We start from the raw sequence: 22,518 nt of genomic DNA, 5'->3' as shown, positions 1-22,518 counted from the left end.
CGTTTTGCAGCACGCAGGGCCGGAGGCAGCCGGACTGCAGGGGCTGATCATCCGTTGGTCTCCTTTCAGGAGCAGGACCCTGTGGGGTGCGGGGGGACAACAGGGCTTCCTCTCAGTCTCCCCCCACCCCACCCCCACTCGACTTTGTGCTTCATGTCCCTCGGTCAGCCTGCCTGTCTGTTCCTCTCTATAGCTCGGTCGAGGAGCGTGATGACTGGGGAGCAGATGGCGGCCTTCCACCCACCAACCACTCCCAACCCCCTGGAAAGGCCAATTAAGATGGGCTGGCTGAAGAAGCAGAGGTCCATTGTGAAAAACTGGCAGCAGCGGTATTTTGTGCTGAAAGCTCGGCAGCTCTACTACTACAAGGACGAAGAGGACTCAAAGCCACAGGTACCTGCCGCGTGTGCGCCCCTGCCTCAGTCCTCAGAGGACCTGGGCTTGCTTCAGGCAGGAGCCCACTGGCTGCTATCATTCCTGTAGGCCTTGGGGTCAGACACTTCACCTGGGGCGGTGCTGTGGCCTCTTGAGATGTTCTCTATTTTCCCTGGATAGTGAGGGTGGCAGAATCGTTCTCACTGGTACAGTGTGGTTTCTGGGGCACCCCGAGTCCAGCCTCACACCATAATGGTGGCATTGAGACAGTAACCCATCCTGGTAGCTTATGAGACCTGATTTAGCTATTTGGGGGGGGGGTCAGTAAATATGTACTGAACAAATACTATACTTAATTCCAAACTCATAATGTTCTCATACTAATTCCATTGTAGACCCTTGAAGTAAATCAATGAGTAAAGCAGGGAAAGGATCTGCTACAATAAGTAAGGGGAGTGTGGGGTTGTTTGAAAAGATGAGTTATGAGAGAAAGGAGGAGAATCTGGTGAGAGAGAAGTTTGGGAGACCTGTTGCCCTCTTAAGTGGGTTGCACAGACTGACTTTATGCAGGTGGTGGCAATACTAAGGAAGGGGTTGCTTGGTGGGACAAGAGCCTCCTGGGCAGAGGAAAGAGCCAAACAGGCTTAAGGGACATGTGTGACCTGTGTGGGAAGCCCTTGGGGGTCTGGTGGCGGGAACAGAACCTGTGCTGAGAAGCAGAGGGGGAGAGGTCAGAGAAGTGAGGTGAGGGGTCAGGTTGTGAATGTCACTGAAAACACTCGGGCAGTTACACGGAGTGTCCTGGGAGCCACTGAGTGTTCTGAACAGAGGGGAGACAGCCGTTAGCTTGCTGTAAACCGATGCTTCTGTGTGCCCTAAAGCAGCAGGGCACAGGTGATATGCATAAGCGCTTACAGTGCTAGGAATGCCAGAGGGAGCTGGGGGCTGAAGGTCAGAGGTCAAGTTCAGGATATACTTTGAGAATAGAGGTCCAGAGTCCCCCATGAGGGCCAGGATAAGTCTGCAAGACAGCTTTGATCTCCAGTCTCAGGCCTGGGGCTCTTCACCATCTCCCCGATGCTGATGGTCATGGTGGGAAGCAAGGGTGGGATGGGCCACAGTTAGCTATGACTTTGGGATCCCGAGTGTAAACTGAGGTCTGTAACACCCGAGAAGGCTACATGCCCACTTAGAGTTCATATCCGTGATGACGGAAGTGAGGTGGGAGGGCTTAACTAGAATTTACTAGAGAAAACAGACTCCCAACAATTAGGAAGCTGAGGCTAAGACATAGATGGATATTGGGGTGGCTAAGCAGATGAATGGACAAGCAGATGGGAGAACCAAACTGAGACAGTGGCCAGGACCCCACCGAGCCAGGCATCTGTGTGTGACAGCTGGACTTCCTGTTCTTAATGAACGACTCTGAGATGCAAAGTCTCTTCAGCCACCCAGGCCCTTGGAAAGAGCCGCTGGGTCATGGCTGTCTCCGTGCAGTGCGAAAAGCGAACGGTGTTTCCCACGGAACGCTGCCTGCGTTCTTTCATGGCACTGCAATTACTGTTTCCTTTTTGGATCCTCCTTTCTTGTTTAAAATGAGACAACACTGTCTGGCCCGTGTTCGTCACATGATCTAATAACATAAAACACGCATGAAAAACCTGTTGTGTAAAAAACAAGCAAGTAACAGTAACAAGGGATAGAAGAATCACCTGTGAGTCCTGGCCTCTCCCCTTGTAAGAAACTCACGGCTTCTCAGGACCAAATTGACCGGGAATAAGTAGGCGATGTCGTTCTTCAGTCTTCAAGGATAACTTGAGATCTGTTAACGTTGGAGTTAGAGCAGGAGGGCAAGACAGGAAGCATGACAGTCCCCTTCCAGGTGACTGATAAAACAAACATGCTCATTGCAGATCTAAAACTAAAATTCTAGGGATAGAAGGCTACTCCTTTTGAAGGATTTGTTTTGCTGTGTGTTGCTAGGTAGGTTTGATGGTAAGAGCTGCACTGTAGGAAGTTAAGAAAATTAAACATTATTCACAATCTCATCAAGGAGTAGTTGCCTCAAGCCAGCATTCCCTGTCCACAGATACTTAGAGAGTCATCCTGGAATTGTGAAGTAAGGACATGATTTAGTAGAAGTGACAAAAGGTCACAAACGTTGTTCCTTAGTGTTGGATATTGTTCTACAGTGTGACTACTCAATGAGCCAGTGATCGTGGCAGTCAATATATTGTATAAAGCTTCTGAAGTTTAAAAACTGATTTCTTAGTTGGGAGTCGATGGTCACGTATCGTTATCACAAGCTGGTGGCTCTCTGTCAACCTTCGTCCAGTCTCCGTTATCTCACTAAAATAGAGACAATCCGTTTCATGTTCTGCTAAACACACTATCATTTGTTCCCACTTCGGGGAGTCCTGAAAAATATCTGGACATGAACTGGAAGTTGTAGGTGAGGGCTAGATTTTTGCAAACAAGGAAGGCTCTACTTCCACACTCCTGGATATGGATGAAGACTTGACTGGGAAACACATCTGCAGAGATAGCAAACGAAACGGCTGCTGTCTGCATGGGCTTAGGGGAGCTGGGATTTTAAAGCAACCAGGGTAGCACAAGGGAATGACTGGCTTATTTCATAATTAAAAGTCAATGTAAGAAAATAGAACTTCAAATAACAAATGGGAAGCTCTCTCTCTCTCTGTGTGTGTGTGTGTGTGTGTGTGTTTGGTAAACAAATGTTCTTAATATTTAAAGTACTTGAAAATTGTAAGAAAAATTCAAACCAATCGATAGGAAAATGGCCAGATTTACCAAAGAAACACAATGGCCAATAAACATGTATTAAAACTTTGATCTCGGTAATAATTAATGATATATAGTGCTCATGAATGAGCCACCATGTCCTCTTGTCAAAGTGGGAGAACACCGTGCATAGCTGGAGTTTGATGTCCTTACCTTTACAGAGAACCTTTGTCCCACATCTCGGTGTGCAGGAGTTTTACCTAACAGGCCTGCCAGGGGTGTGCTAGTAAATGCCTACCAACAGACTCTTTGATAGCGACTTCATTTCTGTGTAGAATTTGCCAGTCTCTGTGGTCTAAATATTCGTTTCATGATTGGCTCAGAGTACATCCTGAGGACTGGCGAGATGGCTCAGCACTGGCTACTCTTCCCCGGGACCCAAGTTTGATTCCCAGAACCCACGTGGTGGCTCACTGTCTGTCACTCCAGCCCCTCTGGTGCTTCCACAGGCACCGGGTATGCATGTGGTACACAGCCATACCTACAGGCAAAACATTCATACACATAAATCAAAATTAAACTAAAAAGATCAAAGTACCTCGTATTGTCAGTGATGCCAGGAGCTCAGTGTTCTATAAAATTTCTACCACAGAGATAAATAGAAATACCACAGGCACAAATAGAAAGATGTGGTAAAGAACAGGAAACGACAAGTTTGGGATAACATTATCTTTTTATCTCCTTACTTTTTAAAATGCTGTGGGGAGCTATGTGCACATGAAGACAGGTGTCCAAGGAGCCCCGGGGCATCAGGTTCCCTGGAGTTGACATTATGGTTTCTTGTGCTGGGAATCAAACCACGATCCTCGAAGAGAAGTAAGCACTCTCAACTGCTGAGCCCTCTCTCCAGCCCCACACAGGAAGCCATTTTCCATGTGCTCACATAGTGTAAGTGTTAGCAATGGCTGTGCCCTCTAACTCTGCCCCATCTCCACTCAGAGTCCACCCATACCAACTGGCAAAGTTAGTGACAGTAGATATGACCACATGGATCCTTCCTCCTCCTCCTCCTCACTGCCCCACCTTTACCCTCAGGGTGTCTTCCTCCAGTCACCCTCCTGTTTGCCTATGACATCCAAGGGACAGGGAAGTCTGTCATGGGTGTTGATGCCCAGTGTGAGTGACTTGAACTCTGTTCCTTTTTTGAGCTAAGTCTGGTTGGGAAGTTCTGGTCAGGAATTCTGGATTCTCACTGTCCCATATACAATCTACTGTTTTCTTGTTTAATTACTTGTGGTTTGACAGCTAATTAACTTCTCTAAGCCTTATTTCCTGACCTCTCCAGTCAGGAAAAACAGTCCTTTCTAGATTTCTCGTGATGATCTGCTCTACTGTTAGGGGCAGTGAGCAGTTTGACACCTGTCAGTTGCTCAATAAATTATATATATGTATATATGTATATGTATAATGTATATAGATATAGATATAGTAATACCAATACTTTATTTTTACAATTTTGCTATGAGGTGATTTGGGCTATCAAATAACAGTTTAGAGAAACTGACTTCCATTCCTGGTGGCATTTCTTCCTGAATAAAGAGGACACAGCTCTTCCCTCTGGAGCCGTACTAACCTAACCTAGTACAGTAGTCAAATGGCACAAGGGTCATGTTGTGGTCTCCAGACAGTGAGGACCTGCAGGTGACAGGATTAAAGACCAATGAAGGGTCAAGTGCTCCCCCTTATAGACAGCATCACAGTGCTCCCCATTATAGACAAGATCACAGTGCTCCCCATTATAGACAAGATCACAGTGCTCCCCATTATAGACAAGATCACAGTGCTCCCCCTTATAGACAGGATCACAGTGCTCCCCATTATAGACAGGATCACAGTGCTCCCCATTATAGAGAGCATCACAGTGCTCCTCCTTATAGACAGGATCACAGTGCTCCCCATTATAGACAGGATCACAGTGCTCACCTTATAGACAGGATCACAGTGCTCCCCCTTATAGACAAGATCACAGTGCTCCCCATTATAGACAAGATCACAGTGCTCCCCCTTATAGACAGGATCACAGTGCTCCCCATTATAGACAGGATCACAGTGCTCCCCATTATAGAGAGCATCACAGTGCTCCTCCTTACAGACAGGATCACAGTGCTCCCCATTATAGACAGGATCACAGTGCTCACCTTATAGACAGGATCACAGTGCTCCCCCTTATAGACAAGATAACAGTGCTCCCCATTATAGACAAGATCACAGTGCTCCCCCTTATAGACAGGATCACAGTGCTCACCATTATAGACAGCATCACAGTGTTCCCCATTATAGACAGGATCACAGTGCTCCCCCTTATAGACAGCATCACAGTGCTCCCCCTTATAGACAGGATCACAGTGCTCCCCATTATAGACAAGATCACAGTGCTCCCCCTTATAGACAGCATCACAGTGCTCACCATTATAGACAGCATCACAGTGCTCCCCATTATAGACAGCATCACAGTGCTCCCCCTTATAGACAGGATCACAGTGCTCCCCCTTATAGACAGCATCACAGTGCTCACCATTATAGACAGGATCACAGTGCTCCCCCTTATAGACAGGATCACAGTGCTCCCCCTTATAGACAGGATCACAGTGCTCCCCCTTATAGACAGGATCACAGTGCTCCCCATTATAGACAAGATCACAGTGCTCCCCATTATAGACAAGATCACTGTGTTCCCCATTATAGACAGGATCACAGTGCTCACCATTATAGACAGGATCACAGTGCTCCCCCTTATAGACAGGATCACAGTGCTCCCCCTTATAGACAGGATCACAGTGCTCCCCCTTATAGACAGCATCACAGTGCTCACCATTATAGACAGGATCACAGTGCTCCCCCTTATAGACAGGATCACAGTGCTCCCCCTTATAGACAGGATCACAGTGCTCCCCCTTATAGACAAGATCACAGTGCTCCCCATTATAGACAAGATCACTGTGTTCCCCATTATAGACAGGATCACAGTGCTCACCATTATAGACAGGATCACAGTGCTCCCCCTTATAGACAGGATCACAGTGCTCCCCCTTATAGACAGGATCACAGTGCTCCCCCTTATAGACAGGATCACAGTGCTCCCCCTTATAGACAGGATCACAGTGCTCCCCATTATAGACAAGATCACAGTGCTCCCCATTATAGACAGGATCACTGTGCTCCCCATTATAGACAGGATCACAGTGCTCCCCATTATAGACAAGATCACAGTTCTCCCCATTATAGACAGCATCACAGTGCTCACCATTATAGACAGGATCACAGTGCTCCCCATTATAGACAAGATTACAGTGCTCCCCATTATAGACAGGATCACTGTGTTCCCCATTATAGACAGGATCACAGTGCTCACCATTATAGACAGGATCACAGTGCTCCCCATTATAGACAGGAAGTCTCTTCTCCTTTTTATTTCTGCTCCTCCCTGTCATCTTTCTTTTCTCTTCCCCCTCCTTTCCTCCCTCCCTAACCACCTGCCTTCTTTCCTCCCTCCCTATCTCCCTCCTTCCCTTCCTCTCTCTCTATCCTCTTCCTTCTTACTCTTTCTGTTTTTCTCTCTCACACATCTCTATTCCTAGACTGCAGGAAGCTTTCTTCTTCCAGGCTTCAGATGTTATTCTAGAAAATCCGTAAGCTTCCATTCCTTCAGAGCTGTCACTGTTGCTGACTTTTTGTTTAGACTCTCCAGAATGATGACAACTTAGAATGAGACTAGGAATGACTCAGTCTAAAAAAATGTTGGCTCAGTCACTTCAGACAGTCATTGGCTACCAATCTAAAATCTAAATCTTATCTGAATGGTGGGATCGGGTGCTTCGAGGATGCCCTGTGAGAAAGCCCAGTGCAATTACTGGAGCATTGAGTATGCCTGATGTAGAAGTGATTTGGCTCTCTGACAGGAGGCCTCCAGTCAGGACCTTGCCCTGCCTGCCCTCGGCACAGACAGCTGCCCCTCATTCTGGCCAAGGCCCGAGTGGGAGGGATGCCCTTCATACCGGAAGCAGTTTCATGTGTCTCTGCTTACCCCCTCTTCTCCCTACTGTTAACATCCCATTTGTCTCCCCAACTTAACGGCTTCCTAGTAAGGTAGCTGCTCATTATATAAAAAGCATAACCTTTGATCTTTCAGGGATGCATGTATCTGCCAGGCAGCACAGTCAAAGAAATCGCCACAAACCCGGAAGAAGCTGGGAAATTTGTCTTTGAAGTTATTCCAGGTGGGTAGCCCGAATTTCCATCCCGTGCCTAGAAGTCAAGGTGATGGTCCATTGTTCAACCACGTTATGAACTTACAGTGGCTTTTCATATAGTTAGGGAACTTACCCCAGGTGACTAGCTAGCATCAAGGGCTTAAGGGTCGCCCATGACAAATGAAGGCCCATTTGATGCAATCCTAGGAGTGTTCCAGGAGTCTGGCTGGATACAGGAGCTGTAGTGTGAGGTTCTGGGCCCTCTCTATGAGCAGTCGTCATCCACACTCACACAGTGCAGAACCCTACAGCTGAGATAGGCTCTGAGCGGTGAGGTCGCCCCTGGGATGAGGTGCAGTGATCAAATGTCAGTGGTTCTATATGTTCCAACAGGATCTAACAAGAAATGCCAAGTTTCAGCTTTTGAGAACTTTGAACATGCTAGGCGCTGCATGTCCACTGTGCACATGAGCTGTATGCTGGGAGGTCCCTGTTCCAAGTAAAGGACATATTGGAGCAATGGGAATTTGGCACATATCTTGCCCCTACCTGGGGGCTGGTTTTTCCTCCTCCTGTCTCTTGCTCTGAGACAGCCCAAGGAATGCCGGCACTGCTATGCTGGCTGGTTGCCCCAGCCTTGATCCCAGCAGACAAGGCCATGAGGTCCTTTCATTTAAACCTTTCCTTGCTCACATGGGTGGAGAAGGCAGTGTGGCGAAGGAGAAAAGGGCCCTGCCCAGAGCCAACCTGCTCACACCCAAATCCTGGCTGTACCTCTCACTGTACAGCAACCCCTCTAACTTCTCCCTGACTCTTCCGATTTACCTATCATGAGGACAAAGATGGCAGTGAGCATTAAATGGAGATGACTAAATAAAATGGTTTGATGTCTAGTACATAGTATGGACCATGCATACTGGGGACATCTAGCGGGCATTGTCTCTACACCAAAGAAAAGGAAAGATTAATCCAGGTGGTTTACATGGGTTCTTTCTTGTATTCTACTCTGAAGATCCAGCTTCCTCTTCCTGCCATTCCAGCCACAGTCCTCTATCTAGGAGAACCCCATCCCTCTCCCTCCTGAGCTGTTCAGCCTGTAGGCTCTCTCTTTCCTGATGCAACTCCTGGAATACAAACACGCACAAAAGTGTGTGCCCCAGCGGCTGCATTTTCTACCCACAAGTTCCATGGAATGCTCAGGTTGAAGATGCATTGTGAGCTTTCCCTATAAACTACCTAGAGGACTGCTCTGAGGGAGGGAAGGGAAGAGCCCGATTGTCTTCATCACCTTGTCCATAAATACAGCCTCCTGCAGGAGCTCCTAGGTGCTCACACTCTCTCTTTCTCTCTCCCTCTCTTTCTCCTTTCCTCTCTCTCCTCCTTTCCTTTCTTTCCTCCCCTCTCTCCCTCTCTTCCTCCTTTTCTCTCTCCTCTCTTCCCCTCCTCCTCCCTTCCTCCTTTTCTCTCTTACTCTCTCTGCCTCTCTCTCCCTCCCTCTCTCACCCTTCTCTCCCTCTCTCCCCCTTCTCCCTCCCCTCCTCTCTCTCTCTCTCTCTCTCTCTCTTTCTCTCTCTCCCTCTTCTTTCTGTCTCTCTGCCTTTCTTTCTGTCTCTGTTCTATTCCTGTCCCCGTATCTTCCTCTATCTGAACCCCTCGTATAGACAAGTGATCACATAGCAATCCCAAACTCGGAGCCTCCGTTCCTGTAGCGTCCTGTAGCGCTGCTGTTTCCAATGCTCCTTCCAGCCTGGTCTGCGATACTTAAAATTGTCAGTTCGTCTCCTTGTCCTCCTCTTGCGGAAGGTCATGCTGCCACAAGAAACAGGATTTCTGATCAAGATCCTTTCTCAGAGGCCCCCAGTTTCAGGGGCACACATAGTGTGTACTTGTAGTTGTGCCTTCGATTTTAGACTTACAGCAGGCAACTGTCGAGGGTGAGCGTCCCCTCCCTCCCTTCGACCGCCCCATCCCCTCCACCTTTAGCTTGACAACAAGTGTGGGGGCTGCTCTTGTGTAGTGCACCTCATCAGCCTTCATACACAGCACATCAGGATAGGCTCCCATTTGTCAGCAGCATCTGCTAAGAGTCAGTGAGGTTGCAGGGCCCACGGGTAGCACAGAACAGAAACACACACAACCTACTGTCCTGTTGCAGGCTAAAGAGCAGGGTAAATTGCGTAATTTTCCTGAGGGGGACAAGAAAATTAAGGCACAGAGAGAACTTGTTCTAACTGAGGCAGGGTGAAGGTAATTGCTTTGTCACTGATAGTGGAGCAGACAGGATGTGTCACTGAGAACGTGGAACTGGGGTAAAATTATGAAGACGCCAACAGAGAAAGTGTTCACCTGGAGGAAGCCTTTCCAAGGACAGGGATGGCCCGGGCAGTGTCCCCCAGCACCCAGAGAATTCCAAGTGGACAAATGTGGCTGGCCGACTTGATTGCAGAAGTGGGGAGGTTTGATGGGCGTTTCCTAGCAACTCTAAGAAATTGAGCTTCTAGAAGGATGGTAGACTGCTGGGGAGGTCTAGATACAGTGGCATGACACGACTCATGTTTAAAATTCATGTGAGTGGAGAATAAAATGTAAATATAGGGCTGAGGACAGAGCAGGGTACCAGTGGGGAGGGTCCCACCATGAAACATCAGAGGCAGTGACTGAAGGAAGCATTTCCCAGGAACCAGTAAACCAAGATGTCTTTTGACAGTGCAGCAGACTGCAGTGTGTTTGTGGGAAGAACAGCAGACAGATTCTCCCCAGCAGGGCTTCCACAGGGAGGACGAGAGCTTTGCTTGGTGTGTGGCCGGGCCCCAAGCAGAGACCTGGCGTCTCTGGGCTTCAGTCTTAATAACTCTTAACAAGTCGGTAACAGCACAACTCCCCACCTCATTTCAAAGGGACCCTGCAGTTACTCAGGCCATTTTTGGTTCCCCCTTTCCAATTCTACCCCTGGAGATACCCACAGGAAAGGTTTTTATGGAGAAGAGGCAATGACAAACTGGATTAGAATCAGCTCATCTCAAAGGGTGAAAGGCGCTTGGCGTGGTGACTGCAAGCTAAGTGGAGGAGGTCAGAAGCAAAGGGACTGGAAAGCTGGTTTCCATGGGAAAAATCTAGGGCTGGCCTCTAGATCAGCTGCAGTGAGCTCTCTGGAGATGACCTGGCACTGTAGGAAGAGCTGACTTCAACAGCATCCTGTACCTGAGGGGATTTCTGTGGGTTGTGTCCCTTCTAGCACCTTTACCACTAACACCTTCACCGACTAAAGTCTGTATCTGCAGATTTCTGTCTGTGAGGAGGTGTAGGGAGATGTCAGGTTCCTTCTCCCCCTCATTTCTTCCTTTGTCACTTTCTCTCATTTTTGTCCCTTGCTGCCACCTCTCTCCTCTTTGTCTTTTCAGTCATCATTTGCTCATTTGACACATTAAGCTCTACTCAGGTTTAAAGTGAAATGGTAAACAAGGTCCTGTCCATCTCCATGAGCCCTGGAACTAAGTATTGGAAACCTACCTTCAGCAAGGCTCTGTGTGGTCTGAACATCCGGTGATAGGAGACACTAGTCCTATGGAACGGGCACTCTAGTGGCCTTTGTCCCTCTTGCCTAGGGTTTTGCTCCTTTCCAGGTCTCCACAGCTGAGCTCAGGTTGCCTTGGGAAGCATCCATTGTGGGTATGGAGACCAGAAGTCTCCCTGAATGCCTAACCGAATGCTTCAGTTGCTCTTCCTGTCAGTAGCAAATGGCTTCTGACCTCTGTGGAAGCCGTTCTCTGCCAAAGCCAGGGCAACTGAAAGCCACATTCAGTGACTTGTCAATAGAAATATGTCATTGGTCAAAGCCATAAAAATGGACCGATGTCCAGGGCTACTGAGCAAGGTTAGAGAACTTGATTACTGTCTACATTTCACTGAGCTAAGAAACTAGTCAGGTTCAGCTATTGCCCCGTCCCTTGGCTCTGGCTCCTCCCACTCTACAACCTGCAACTCTTTCCTCCAGCCTCAAGTGACCAGAACCGCACTGGACAAGACTCCTATGTCCTCATGGCCAGCTCCCAGGTAGAGATGGAGGAGTGGGTTAAGTTCCTCAGGAGAGTTGCTGGCACACCCTCTGGAGGTAAGAACTCTCACAACCCTTTCTGAGCAGGCCTCTGGGTAGGAGGAAGCTGGCTTCATGCACTACCTCTCTATGCAATGTTCAGAGGAGAGATCAGAGACCCCCTGGGGCCATTGGCTAGGTCCTCTGCTGAGTATGAGGAAAAGAGGCTTCTACATATCTAGCTAGCCTCAGCTCACCTCAAAAGGCCAACTCCAGATCAAATAGAATAGATGACTGTGACACCCCAAAATAGGGCTTTCTCCACTTTGCCAGAATATGCTCTTTGAGATGAAGAGCTTGGACTAGCTGCTCTGGGTCCCTTGTGTCGTCAACTCTTACTGCACCGTGGGTATGCCCATTATGTACCTAAGAGGGCTAATGACAAGATTTGCAAGCAAGGCTGGTCAGGACAGAAGGACAGCTGCCCTCCGGGTGGGAGCCTCTACTGGTCTTACAGGTGTGTGGTAAATTCTGCACTCAGGCCTTGCTAGGGACTACAAGGTGTTTGAGTGAGCATTCTAGCAATATTTTCACGCTTGGCAATGGCCTGCTACAGACAACAAAAATCTGATGCAGAATATATATGAAATCAACACATGTGAATTTAGCACGCCCTCTTCATTTTATAAAAACACGGAGTAGCTCAAATGGATAAGTGCACAAAATACCACTTCCCACACATTTTAGAAAAATGAACTACTTGTGTTGACTCCAGGAAAACTATAAATATGCAATTAATTATTGATGTCTCTTATTTTAGAGCTCATTTATGGGAGCATTCATGGTTAAATATTGATTTGATTTCCCAACAGTTTCTTTCAGAAATTATAAGAACGCCAAAATAATATTATGTAAAATTGAAGAATATTGGTCATGTGAATTATTTTAATGCTGCTTTGTTCAAACCAGGGTTGCATGCACATATTTTTTTTCCTGAAAGAGAAATGTGGAATGTATGAAACTTTATATGCCTTGTAACTTAAGTTACTATAAAATCTTTTTAAAGGTTAATTTTTATTATTTCTGTGTGTGTGTGTGTGTGTGTGTGTGTGTGTGTGTGTGTGTGTGTGTATGCACATACACATGGTGCTTATGGAGGTCAAAAAAGGGTATCAGATCTCCAGGAGCTGTAGCTCTGGGCAGCGGGCTGCCCGTGGATGCTGGGTCTATGCTTTCATGTTCTGCAAGAGCAATTGCCTCTTAACTGCTGAGCCATCCCTCTCTTATCTCTCATAGGGTCTTATTGAGCCATTCCAGGATTGTCTTAATGGAGAATAGAAATCATGTCCAGCGATGTTAAGGAAGCAGAGAGGGTTGCCGGGTAGATACATCGAGGACAGGAACTGCCATGGGGCTCACAGGGACAGGAACTGAGAAATCGAATTTGTATCCATTTCTCATGGGCCCATTCACTTTTCCTTGCACATCTGCCTGTTTCCGACCAGCCAGCAGCACCTCATGCCCACACTTGTCCCCAGTATATTCCTATGCCAGCCACCTTCTCTCTGCCCCTCCCCCCAGCACTAGCTCAGCCTCCGCAGCCCCATTGTTAACTCCTGAGAAGCTCCACATGCCTCAGCTGAGGTCAGGATTCCATCTGGTCCGTCTGGGGACCTGGGTCCTGTGGAGAAAGACGCCATTAGAATCAGAACGCATCTGTCCCAGCAGTCACTAACATTTGCACCAGAGCACAGAAAGCTCGAGGTTTCCCTGGCCATTTCCCAAGCCGTAAACACACGGTTTTATTATGGTAACTATGCCAAGTGGGTTTTCTTCTTCTTTTTTTATCATGAGAAAACCTGGTCCTGTGCTTTCCCTGTCTGGAATAGCTTCATCTCAACCTTCCTTAAGCCCTGGACTGAAGGTCAAGAGCCTGCTGACGCATCCTTTTCCCACTGAAGGGCTTTCTTCATGGGTGTTGTCTAACTTTGCATCTGCTTTGCCTCAAGATTATCTCTGTGCTCTCACTGGGACCCGTGCCTTCTGCCAGCCTTAGGAGACGTGCCACGACGACCTGCTGCGCTCTGTCCTCATACTCAAAGGGTTCCTCTCATCAAAGCTTCAGCCACCACCCCCACCCCAGAAGGGGTTTAAGTCCTGGGCATGGGACTGGGTGGGGGTGGGGTGGGGAGCCAGGGGACTGCGCTGTGGGCTTGTTCAGGGGACAGTGTTAACTCTGATGTGAGAGCCAATCACCAGACCAATGTGGCCGTGTCACAGAGTATTACTGAACCACAGGGAATAGAGCATCAGAAAGGAAGGAGGAACATTTGGCTTGATCAATCTTCTATAGGAGCCTCAAAGGGACAGAATAGTTTCTAGGGTCCTACTGACCCAGAAGAGCACAAAGCCACAGCCATCAATACCAGTCTATACCTGTGTGTGATTTGCATCATGGGGGTGTTATGCCTGCCACTCTCAGCAATTGGCCATCAGTCTAGTCACACCATCTTCCATGTACATCTGTCGCTCTGAGTCAGGGTCCAGGCTGAGCCTTGAAGGAGAAATAGGTGGAACGGCATCTCAGGGGTCCAAAGTATAGTAAGACCGATTAGGTTGTTTTACTTAGAAGTCAGTTGATTCTAAGCAGGCTGGGGATACAGTTTGTATGTAGGATGGACACATCGTTCTCTCTTTGCTCAAAGCCATTACTTATTGGGCGCAGGTGAGGTCAGAGTTTGATTTGTGAAGGCAAGTATCATACAGCCATTCTTAAGAAACTCATTCCCATGAACCAGGTACAGGTGGCAGACCACAGAGCTTCACCGCAGTCTGAGACATCGCTCAATGCGTTTCCCCAGGTTAAGGCAGGGAACCCCAGTCCTGCAAGAGTAGATAGATGGCCGTCCCCAGGAGACTGTCTGGAGAGAGGCGGGGCCAGGACTCTTCGTACAGCACCATCAGTGAACTGCGACTGGGTCTGTTCAATGTTCTCCTGAAAACATGGTGACATCACTAAGACATATTGGCCTTTCCTTCCAACCCGAGGGCAGCTCTATGTTTCCCACGTTATTCTTGACCACCTCTCATTACCTTCACTCCTCTACCTGGTCAAGAATCTTCCCTGCTCAAACCCCCTGACTAAGCTGCCATATCTGCCCTCTGACATGTTGATGTCACTTCATCAGAGTGAGCCTGGCAACTGTCATGTCAAGGCCCTTCTGCTCAAACCTTTCCTACCCTCCCCTTCTCAAAGTAAAAGCTAGTGTTCCCATAGTTAACTCTTTGTTCTGTTTTCTAGACCCTTCTTTCTTGCCTGTTCCACTCCAGCAGCAGCATCTGCACCGTCATCAGCCTCCTCGTAGACCCACAGGCATGCTCCTGCCTTAGGGCTCTTGCACATTATGTGCTGTTTGGAATCCTCCACATGGCTTGATCGTGTGTGTGTGTGTGTGTGTGTGTGTGTGTGTGTGTGTGTGTGTGTGTGTCTCAGGTTTACCATGGTGAGTGGCTTATGTTAAATGACTTGGTTAAAGAAGAGGTCCTCCATAGCAGTCATTCTGGGTCACTCTCCCAGGCTTGGCCAATGCATAGCCAAGAAGGGGCTCAGTGAAGTGAGCGGCTCCCTCTAGATTTATTCCCCACTGAGCATGTCCACAGCAAGCCTTGCTGAAGTTCTTTTTGATCCAAAGATACCCTTAGAAAATCCAATGAAGCATGGAAACTGGCCAGAATGATAACTGGACGTGAAAAGCGTGGCCTTCCACAGTACAATGTCCTGTACACCTGTAGCCCACTTGAGTGACAGCATTAAAGGGGAGAAGCCACTCTGGGAAGAACTGACACTTTTCTGCTCCTGTCACCAAAGAGGTGGCCTCCAAGTCTCCTAGCTTCTCAGGTGTCCCTGTTTTCTGACAGGCTCTGCCTGGTCCTCATGTCTCCTCAGGGAACAGCTTCATGGTGTCTTTTCAGTGGGTCCTCTTTAAAGAGGACCAGCTAGATGGACAGGCTGGAGCAGCCGTATCCTGGAAATTGGGGATGTAATCTCAAAGTCTTGCAAAGTTAAGCAGGAAAAGAGACCAGAGGCATTAACTTCTGACAGCTTATCCCAGGCCACACTTTCGGGGCGTGTGTGTGTGTGTGTGTGTGTGTGTGTGTGTGTGTGTGTGTGTGTTTGTGGTATGTGGTATGTGTGTGTGGTGTGTGAGTGTATGTGTGTATGTGTGGTGTGTGGGGGTGTGTGTATATGCATGTGTGGTGTGTGTACGTGTGTACACATGTGGTGTGTATGTGTGTGTGCATGTGGTGTGTGTGTGTGCACATGTGGTGTATGTGTGTGTGTGTGTGTGTGTGTGTGTGTATGTGAGTGTGTGTGCCTGTATCCTCAAGACGCTCTCCTCTCAGCACAGAGATCACATCCTCAGGTCCTCATAGTGGAAATCTGGTTTCTGTGCCCTAGGAGCAGGCAGTCCTGGCTGCAGATGGGGTCTCTGTCGCCTGTTCTCCCTTCCCCTCTGGATGCTTGCTTGTTCAGTGGCTTCTGGGCACAGGAGTTGTGATAAAGTTTCATCCTCTCTGCTGCTCCACTTTGGAGACAGGGCTCAGCTCCTTTGTCTAAGTGTCTTTGTAAATTTGCCATCCCAAGGCTCATGCCACGTAAACATCTACTTATTATGAGCCTCAAGGAATTTTTCTTCCTCTGGCCTTTTGCTTTTGTTTTGTTTCACATGCTTCAGAGCACGATTTCGCAATCCATAGCTTAGCACAACGTGTGGGATGTGCAGTCCTTGCTAAACACTCTGCTTCTGTGTGACCTAGTCCTTCTAGCTAAGCCTGATAATTCTTAATTATTTCTACTAAATATCTCATCTCCCGTTCCCCCAGCTCCTAAATATAAGCAAGACACACATTTATTCATTTATTCTAAAACTCTTTATTGATTTCATGCCAACACGAGGGAGAAAGATCCCCGGGGGAGAAGAATACAATCACTCCCTCAAGAAACTTGCAGTCTACAAAAAGACACAAAATTCAACTTTAAAGCCCAAAGTTACAGTATAAAAAATAACTTTGAAAAACACCGTGAAGCTGGGTGCGGTTGCTCACTGAGATAGGAGGAGTCCTGTGAGTTCGAGGCTAACTTAGGCTACAGAGTGAGTTCCAGATCAGGCGGGGCTAGAATGAGAACCTGCCCCTCATAAAATAGAAACGAAGATGTATTACCGAAGGAAAAAATACACGAAACGAAGTAAATCTTTGTGAAGAAGGGTGAGAAAGGCTGGACTGGAACTGATTCGCCAAGCCCCAAATAGCCAGGGGAGGTGAACCAGACAGAGACGCAGGAAGCAGAATGGTGTCCATATCGGAGGGAACAACAGCTGAGACAGAAAGGAGAGTGTGGGGGTGGGGTGAGGGTAGCAGAAGAGACTGCTAGTGGTGGTTACTAGGAGCAACGGGTAGCCATTCAGGAGAAAGTTTCAAGCAAGGTGGTAAAGTCAGATTATACTGAAAAGATCACTGTCGATGCTGTGTGCATCATGGCCTGGCTAGGGGCAGCCAGCTACAGAGAAGGCAGCAGACCAGAAAGGAAACTGGAGCTGTCATCCAGGCAAGAGCGGGTGGGTGGCAGCTTGTAGAGGAAGGTGACAGCGGAGCTGGGAGAATCAAACAGGTTTGCACAGCCTTCCAGAGGTGATGCTGCCAGGAAGTGGGTGTGAATTCCCTGTGGCAGGAGACGGTGTCAAAGATGGGTCCCGATTCCTGGCTGGGGAATGGTAGAGGGATGCTTGGTTGGTAGTGTGAGACTGCCCCAGGCCCTCCCTGGCAAGGCTCTCCTGGCCTGGATCTCTGAGGGTCTCTAGGGTGCTGGGGTCAGTTTCGGGAGGTTTGCTCCATCTTCCTGACAGGAGGGGCGGGAGCTGGCTCGCTTCACCCACCAGCCTACATCTGAGCTCATTGTCTCAGAAGACCCTGACTGAGCCCTGCATATCTCTGAAAGCCTTTCCAGGAGAGGGTGGGCTGGCTTCATAAAGGCTAAGTGCTGTTCTGTGTTCCTGCCAGACAGCTTGATATACGGTGCAGTGCTGGTAAACGCTTGCGTGTGGGATTTTCTTCCTTTCTCTCTTTCTTTTAGCTCACCTCAGAGCTGTCCCCTGAATGGCGGCTGACAATTAGCTGCTAAGTAAAAGGAGGCACTTATTTTTATTGTGCTCTGACAGCTTTATGTTTACTCTCTGAAAGCCAAGGGAGCCTCTTGTGTGTAAAGGTGAGTAGGGAGAAATGTTGGGAAAGGGCCGGGCAGGTGCTGACACATCCTAGGATTCCTCCCAGGAGTCAGAACCTGAACGGCCTTTGCAAGCATGTGCTGATCTGGAAGCAGCAAGGACAGTTAGCTCTTGCAGTGCAGGAGGAGAGGCCAGACTGGCTCCTCAGAGGCGGAGGGCTCAGTAGCCATGCCTCACGTCCCCAGGATGCCGCACTGGGAGCTGGGTTGTGGCTTTCCCACCTTGGCGCTGCTCTTTTGCTGGGACGTCAGGAAGAGAGCCCCCAAGCTCCGAAAGAAAGGTATTTCTTTCCTATTGTATCATCCTTCCACGGTAGGAAGACTTTTCTGGACTTCTCTTTGCTCTCATGTCAGGATAGGGCATCTGAGACTGCTGGGTCCTGGGAAATGTGAAGCTATGCTGGGGTCTGGCTGGCGGTGGGAGGGATTCAGAGTTCAGGGATAACAGAGGAGGAGCAAGAGGGCACAGCTGAGCTAGCCATTTTCACTTCCTAAACCGTTCGGTGCCCTGGGGTTTTGTAGTCACTCTGGGGAGGGATCTTTGGGGTTGACCGTGGAAGATAGAAAGGGAGCAGTTGGAGCAGTTCTGTCATCCATGAGAATAAGATATCACTGTCCTGGGGCTATTCAGGACAAGGCTCCTCTGTTCAAAGACTTAGGTCTAGGGACTGGAGAAAGGTGGGGGGTGGAGGGTACAGGGGGTAGGGTTATGGTTGTGGAGGTGTTGATGTTGTTTGTGGTATGAGAACACAAAATGACACAGTCAGAGCTGGGGCACTGTGCGGGAAGCACCAGGAGTTCCTGTCCCTGGATCCTCCCTGGACATGGATGATGGCTCAGATATTATTATAGCGACTTTTTCGGGGAGCATGCACTGTGGTGTAAAACCCAGAACTTTATGCATGATAGGCAAATGCTCTGAGCTATATTCCCATCTTTTTTTTTGGTTCTTTTTTTTCGGAGCTGGGGACCGAACCCAGGGCCTTGCGCTTCCTAGGCAAGCGCTCTACCACTGAGCTAAATCCCCAACCCCCATCTTTTTTTTTTTTTAAAAAGTGTGTGTGTGTGTGTGTGTGTGTGTGTGTGTGTGTGTGTGTGTGTGTGTGTTGAGTGCATGAACAGGGAGTCAGAGATGAACCTTGGGTGTCATTCCTTTGGAGGCATCCACCTGGGTTTTGAGATGTGGCTTCTCACACATCTGGGACTCCGGTAGCTTAGGCTGGCTCCCCAGTGAGCCCCAAGACCTGACAGTCTTCACCACTAGGACTAAGATTGATGATCAAGCTCCCAGTTCTGACGCCTGCATAGCAAATACTTCACCCACTGACCTATCTCCCTGTTTTGGTTTCTTAATTCTTTTTTAAAAAGACTGTGGCCTGATTTCCCACTGACTTTTAATAAAAACTGTTTAAATTGCTGCATAGAGGCCCAGGGACGGGGGATGTAGTTTTAGGCAAACTCTAAATCCATGCTCAGCTTCTCCATTTCCAGCTTCACATTAGTTCAATTAATTCAGTCAACTGTCACACTCAAGAATAGCCAGACCCAAAGCCTGTGCAGCTTAATGAACAGATAGAATTGGCATTTGTCAACTGACACAGGTCTTAGAAAAATTCCTCACCTGGGCCCAGCTTTGTTTGTTTTCGTTTTGTTTTGTTTGAGACAGGGTTTCTCTGTGAAGCCCTGGCTGTCCTGGAACTCCTTGCTCTGTTGACCAGGCTGGCCTCGAATGCAGAGATCTGCCTGCCTCTACCTCCCAAGTGCCAGGATTAAAGGCTTGCACCACCACCGCCCAGCTGGAATGTGATATTCTTATTTGCAAGTTTGAAATGACAAAGTTAAAAAGTTACCCCGTCAGTCACTGTGAAGATTGTATTGTATTTAGCAATCATGAAATTTACTCTGATAGGATGGTTGTAATTAATAGGTTGGCTTTTCTTATTCTTAAGACAGAAGCATTTCTGCTGATTGGTTCAGAGTGACAATAAGCTCTTGTGAATGAATTGATTAGATAGTAATTCACTGCTGCCAAGAGCAGAACTGTGGAGCCCAGATGCCCTGAAGGAGTGGGCACAGCCTGGGCAGCACCTGCCCCACTGTCTTCTTCCTTCACTGGCCTTTGGCTGTTGGTCTTTGGGCTGCCTCTGTTTCTGTTCCCATGTCCAGGGTACTTAAAAACAGAGGCAAAAACAAGGACCCAGAGAATGAGACCAGTACAGTCGGAGCAGTTTAGGGGGTACTGGGGGGACAGGTGTCAGACTCCAAGGACTGCTTTGGATGCCACTCTCCTATGTGGAAAGGACACAACCTGACCAAGACAAGCAGAGAATGCTTTGTTTCGTGGAAGAAGGGACACAGTGGCTCTCATGTCTGGAAGGCGTGTGATGACCTCTCCCTAGAGGGAATGGCTTTGTTCTATGCTACAGATATAAAGTTTGGAGACTTCATCCTGTGGATGGATTTCAAGGTTGAGTTTCTAAGGCAGGCGGGGAAGACAAGGAAGAGGGTGCCTGCAGGAAGTTAATGGATGAAGGTCAGGGAGAGAGGAAGAAGCACTGGAGGAGGGTGAGAGCAGACAGCAGTATGAATGAGGAACCGGAGAGGGTAGTTCCAGAAGCCACTAGAAATCATTGCAAGAGGGGGTGTGACCTCCTGTACCCCCGGCTGCTGATTGCGCCGCTGAGAAGAGCTCTAGAAACTTAATTCCTCAGTTAAAAAAGTGTAAAGGCCATCGGTCTCCTTGACAAGAGGGGGCTTGGAGAAGTGCTGACCAGAGGGGTAGTGTGGAGAGTGGGAAACATGGGAGACAGCAGGTGGAATGTTCCTGAGGACTAAGGCAGCCTCTGTGCCAGGAGATAAAAATAGAAGGTGAACCAGACGGGCTGTCTGTCTCCGAGGCGCTCACAGCCCAGTGGAAGAGTGCTGTTTAAATAAATCATCGTGGAACTACATAGGAGGCGATAAAAGAAGGGCTGGCCTGGGAGCTCTGAGGATTCAGAGAGGGCTCCAACTCCTCTCTAAAGACATCCAAATGCGGGCAGACTGGGTTACAGGAGCATGCAAGGCCAGGCATCAGCTTGAGAGATTTTGAGTACAGGGGTACTTTTTATTCTAATAAATGATTTTGTGAATTTAGCAGAAGAAATTTTCAAGAAACCCAGGTGTCCCTCCCTCCAGATTGTATAATACAGTGGCCATGAGGATAAAGCAAGTTAAAGTGTTTGGGAGGGCGGCCTATTTGATGGGAGAACATGTTTAGGGATAACTCGAATGTGATGCTCTCAGTCTTGCGATTGGTCCAGTTGGGTACCTGATGCCAGGGGCTTTGTGTTTTCCTGGTACTTGGCACTTTGTTGACTGTCTAAATGCTGAGGGTTGTAAGGAATGCTGTAGGGGAAGCACGGACTTAAGAGAAAACAGGAGGGGATGGGACTGAAGAAGACACTGGAAGAGTCTACGTGGACTTAGGAAAATAGAGGGGAGGGAGAGTAGGGTCAGTTGTAGTGGTTACTAGTTTTTAGATGGTACCCAAATGTATGGAGACAGGTAAAGGAGGTGGGGGGGGGGCGTCGGGATGAGAATGAGAATTTTGTAGGCACGTGAAATGGTATTAAAAGAAAGGCAACGCTGTCAGTGTTTGGAGAAGACCAGCAGGTGTGGGATCACCCAAGATAGGATTTTGTCACCGGGAGGGCATCAGAAATCACTGAGAAGTTTTGAGGCAAAGAGTGTAGAAACTAAATTATGATGGGTTGAGAGGCTGCAACCTGAATAAACTCAGTGGTCTGTGAGGGAGGGGATGCTCCTCAGAGGGAGACAAATATGTTGTGAGTACAGCAGTGAATGAAAAAGAGGCAAGAATGGCTGATTGGCCGAGGTAAAGGAGTATTCTTAATAAGCTGGCAACAACCTGGAAGCTCTTGACTCTTCATATCCAAAGAGAAAGTTTTATCCCGCAAAGAGTAAGTCTTGGAAGAGGTGGACAGGATAGAACTGACAAGGTCTGAAAGCAGCAAACAGAGGAAGAACAGAGAGGAACCTTCCTGTAGAGGAGGAAGGCAGGGAGGAAGGGTCTGGGGAGCAGGAGTAGGTTATTACTTCCCTCCTGAAGGAGTCACTTGACTTGCTATCTTGGGGTTTTACAGCTGGGAACAGACACTGTGACCAAGGAAACTCTTATAAAGACAACATTTAATTGGGACTGGCTTACAGGTTCAGAGAGTCAGTCCGTTATCATCAAGGTGGGAACATGGTAGCATCCAGGCGGACATGGGGCTAGGTGAACTGAGAGTTCTACATCTTATCCTGAAGGCAAACAGAAGACTGACTTCTAGGCAGCTAGGATAAGGGTTTCAACTCCCACACCCACAGTGACACACTTCCTCCAACAAGGCCAGACCTACTCCAACAGGGCTACACCTCCTAGTAGTGCCCCTCCCTGGGCCAGGCATATTCAAGCCACCATACTTGCCAAGGCAGGGAGGAAGGGCAGGAAAGTGAGCACAATAGGGGTGGAGCTTGGGAACAGCAGAGTTTCAGGGCCAAGGTCTCATGAAGACTGGGTATGTCATGGTTCTAGGACACAGCACTGTCCCTGTATGATATGACACCCTCAAAGTTCTCAGAAGCCTGACAAAGTTAGACATTTGGGTCATGGGAGCTGACAGTAGTGGTGTTAGAAGGAAAAGTAATATTGAGAGTTGAGAAATGAATATCCTGGTAAGAGCAACGTGAGAACGTGAGGGGAAGCAGACTGGGGAAGGCACACAGAGGAAGAGAGCAGAGGGAAGGTCAATGGATGCGGAAGAGAGGAGTCAGACTTGTCTCTGCTCTCA

At 48.3% G+C, this 22,518-nt stretch overlaps 1 protein-coding gene across 4 annotated transcripts in view; it reads left to right on the top strand.

Annotated features, from left to right (window-relative positions):
- Arhgap25 (Rho GTPase activating protein 25) overlaps nt 1-22,518 on the top strand; it is a 78,143-nt gene that overhangs the window by 34,782 nt on the left and 20,843 nt on the right. The window contains exons 1-4 of one of the 4 annotated variants that reach the window (XM_039108163.2): nt 68-86; nt 194-393; nt 7,307-7,394; nt 11,362-11,478. In XM_039108163.2, coding sequence (XP_038964091.1) covers nt 211-393; nt 7,307-7,394; nt 11,362-11,478 — 388 coding nt within the window. In that variant the 5' untranslated portion in view covers nt 68-86; nt 194-210. Of the gene's footprint in view, nt 1-67; nt 87-193; nt 394-414; nt 4,066-7,306; nt 7,395-11,361; nt 11,479-22,518 lie in introns of those variants that run through there. The other 3 variants (NM_001109247.1, XM_063286534.1, XM_006236839.5) reach the window with 3 other exon arrangements.

The sequence above is a fragment of the Rattus norvegicus genome, chromosome 4, assembly GCF_036323735.1.
Source record: "Rattus norvegicus strain BN/NHsdMcwi chromosome 4, GRCr8, whole genome shotgun sequence".
Taxonomy (NCBI): domain Eukaryota; kingdom Metazoa; phylum Chordata; class Mammalia; order Rodentia; family Muridae; genus Rattus; species Rattus norvegicus.
Note: the sequence above shows the minus strand (reverse complement) of the source record. Positions and strands in the feature narration are given on the sequence as shown.